General features: G+C 45.1%; 1 protein-coding gene across 1 annotated transcript; it reads left to right on the top strand.

The window, feature by feature from the left end:
* Nucleotides 1-120: 120 nt before the first annotated feature.
* Nucleotides 121-1,711, top strand: SARC_07807 (hypothetical protein; the record flags this gene model as incomplete). Its single annotated transcript, XM_014298235.1, has 3 exons — nt 121-134; nt 297-393; nt 500-1,711. The coding sequence occupies 3 exons, from the start codon at nt 121-123 to the stop codon at nt 1,709-1,711; spliced, it is 1,323 nt and encodes a 440-aa protein (XP_014153710.1).
* Between the last annotated feature and the right edge of the window lie 1,256 nt (nt 1,712-2,967).

Raw genomic sequence — 2,967 nt, 5'->3', positions numbered from 1 at the left:
ATATATGTATGTATATATCACAGAATGTTTTACATTCAAATATTATTATGGAACGGGAGTAGATCCAGTAAAGTTTGCTCCAATCACGCATCCCAGATTAAGTAACATACTTAATCAGTGATGCAGTGCTTGGAGTAAGTCTTTTACTGCCTTACTCCTCGTTCTTTTCATAGTTCAACCCCTACGGGTTGGACGATAAAAGGACGATAGGCGGGTGACTGTCCATCATCCATTTTTCTTTCTTACAGAAGCGTTGGCTCTCTCAAATATACGAACTCCATTTGCTCGCAATGGAGAACGGATCGCAGCTCCATCAACCCTAAGCACACCAAGCAGTTCCCATCGACCTTAGGGAAAGAGCCGAGTCTATACATCAGGAGCTCGAACAGCGAGGTTACGTGGTGCCTGGGAAGAGAGTCGACTCTCTTTTTGGGCTTCGTTTAGAAACAAACGCTTCATCAATAACTAACTCCAATATCCATCGGTCGCTCAAACCGAGTGGAGTACAGGAAAAGCGTTGGACACCTGCACTGCTATCTGGTGCCAGGATAATGTGCGCTATACTAACGGCTTGACGGACGCTCCAGTTCAGACGCCAACGTGGTATAGAAGCCAGAAGAAGCCAGTGGTTAAGGAACTCGACAATATTCTCAACTGGGCTAATTATCTAGCCCACGGACTCAGACAGATTCATCTTGGGGGTTTATCTATCGAACATCGCGAAGAGGCCTATAACGGTCTCATTTTAGCTGTCATCAAGGATCTCGGTCAGGTCGTCGAATTGAAACAGCTACGCATTCAGGAAGGATCAGACTTCGCCGCTCTGGTGGAGCAGCAAGTCCGTCCACAACACCGTAATTCTTCCTCTATCGTTAAATATATCAAAAGCACTAAGAAGCACCAGCATGAAATTTTTCCGCTCTATCGACGAGTCAGAAATGCAATACGCACATGGAGGGAGTACGGCGCGAACAAGGAAGTCCTAGAGGCAATCAAATATGGCGTACGGCCGGTTTGGGGGCCGAAGGGACCTCCACCACCATCGCAGACGGGAAGGTGGATAAATATTCCGGCAGTGACAGAATTAACACGGCTGGAAACACAGGGAATCATACGGAAATGTCAGGAGTCCGAAGCATATGTGATTCATCAAGCACTTATGATTCTCAAATCAGACGGACTCCGGGCACGTCTGATAATGAATCCGGAGAGTATCAACTCTCACGTCGAAAAAAAGAAAAATTCGCGCAGAGGGTCTAGAACGACTGGCACAAGTTGCCAGGCCGGGGGATGTAGCTATGTCCGCCGATATAAAGAACGGATTCTATTCGTTGGCTGTGGAAAACCCGCGCCTTTGGCAGTTCAGAGATCACACCGGCCAGCTCTGGTGCTTCCTGGCTCTCACAAGGGGCGCGTCGTTTTTTCCGGCCTGGCTCAACCTCCTCATGAACGTAGTGAGGAAGGTCCTACGGACCAAGGGGATTCGTATAATCCTGTATATGGACAATCTACTGTTACTGGGCCGCACACGGAGAATCATCCTGCGACACTGTCGTCTGAAAGTACACCTCTTCGGCATTCTAGGACTGGAGTTTGCAGACGGGAAGGGATACTGGGTAAAACCGGTACGCAAGCTTCAGCTCCTAGGCGTAGTCATCGACTTACGTCACAACAAAATCAAGATGACAGATATTACCGGGTCACCAATTAAGGTCCAATATAAGCGTAGTAAAACCAGACGGAGCTTGTATTGGACAACATAAACTACAACATAAAATGTAAAGGGGTTTTTCCGAAATAAGGTTTTTTCCTCTGTTCATGAATAAGTCGTGACATAAATAATTCTTAGTATAAATGCCTTGAGCAGGCACCACAATAAAGCACTTATTCTAAGCTCTTATAATTGACAGTCTAACAACTTATCAGGTCCGCTACTCTACTCAATTTTTTCAACATGACGAACACCAAGTGGAAGCCGGAAAACAAACTCAAAGGCCGTAGAAATTTCAAGATGTGGCTTATGGAACTCACTGTCATTTTACGAGCCAAAGATATATGTGATGTAATACACCACGCAATGAAGCCCGCCACCAACATCAATTATGAACGAGCCTGGAAAGACTTGGGAGAGGGTCAGAGAGGGTCAACACTACATAATCAATTCTGTATCGCCAGACATAATGGCTACTCTGAGTGCAACTATGACTCCGAAAGAAATGTTCACAATGCTATACAGAAAATATGGTCACGTCGGAGAAGGAGGCAAGATACGGATGAGACATGAACTTGGGAAAATACAACAAGACAACGAGAACATGGATAAGTTTATTCGAAGACTGAACACGAAATTTGTTGACGCCTTCAATATGAATATCGTACTTAACGAAACCGAGTAGATCACATTTTTAACCGGTGCTCTACATGCAAATTACATATCTATAGTAACTCACCTGCTTACCGACAGTGCTATGGTACTAAGCTACGGAGCTGCCTTAGCATATGTACAACAGACTGCATTGGAAATTGAAGCCCGGATTCTAAACACCAATGCAACATTGACTTCGGACGCCGCCTTTACCGCCACTATTAACAGAAAAAGTCACAAGTGCAAAAATTATGGACACATCGCACAAAATTGTCGATTGCCACAATTCAGACATAACTTCAATTCGAGAGGCCGAGGGAGATTTACAGGCCGAAGAGGCTACCACGGCTAGGAAGATTTTTTGGACGAGGCAATTTCCAAAATTCAGGACAAGGCCGCGGTTCTAATAGTAACAGCTCGAGGACTCAGCCATACTGGTCACCCGACCAAAACCAACGCGGAAAATTCAACAGACGATTTAGAAATCGAGAACAAGGAGGATACAACAGTAATGGATTAAGAAACCGACAACAACACGCTAATTCTGCACTTGCTAATCCCAATCTTGCAGACAGTTTGCTCATAAGACTGCAAGCTAATTT

Source organism: Sphaeroforma arctica (genome assembly GCF_001186125.1).
Source record: "Sphaeroforma arctica JP610 unplaced genomic scaffold supercont1.645, whole genome shotgun sequence".
NCBI lineage: Eukaryota > Ichthyosporea > Ichthyophonida > Sphaeroforma > Sphaeroforma arctica.
This window is presented reverse-complemented; position numbering and strand designations above follow the sequence as displayed.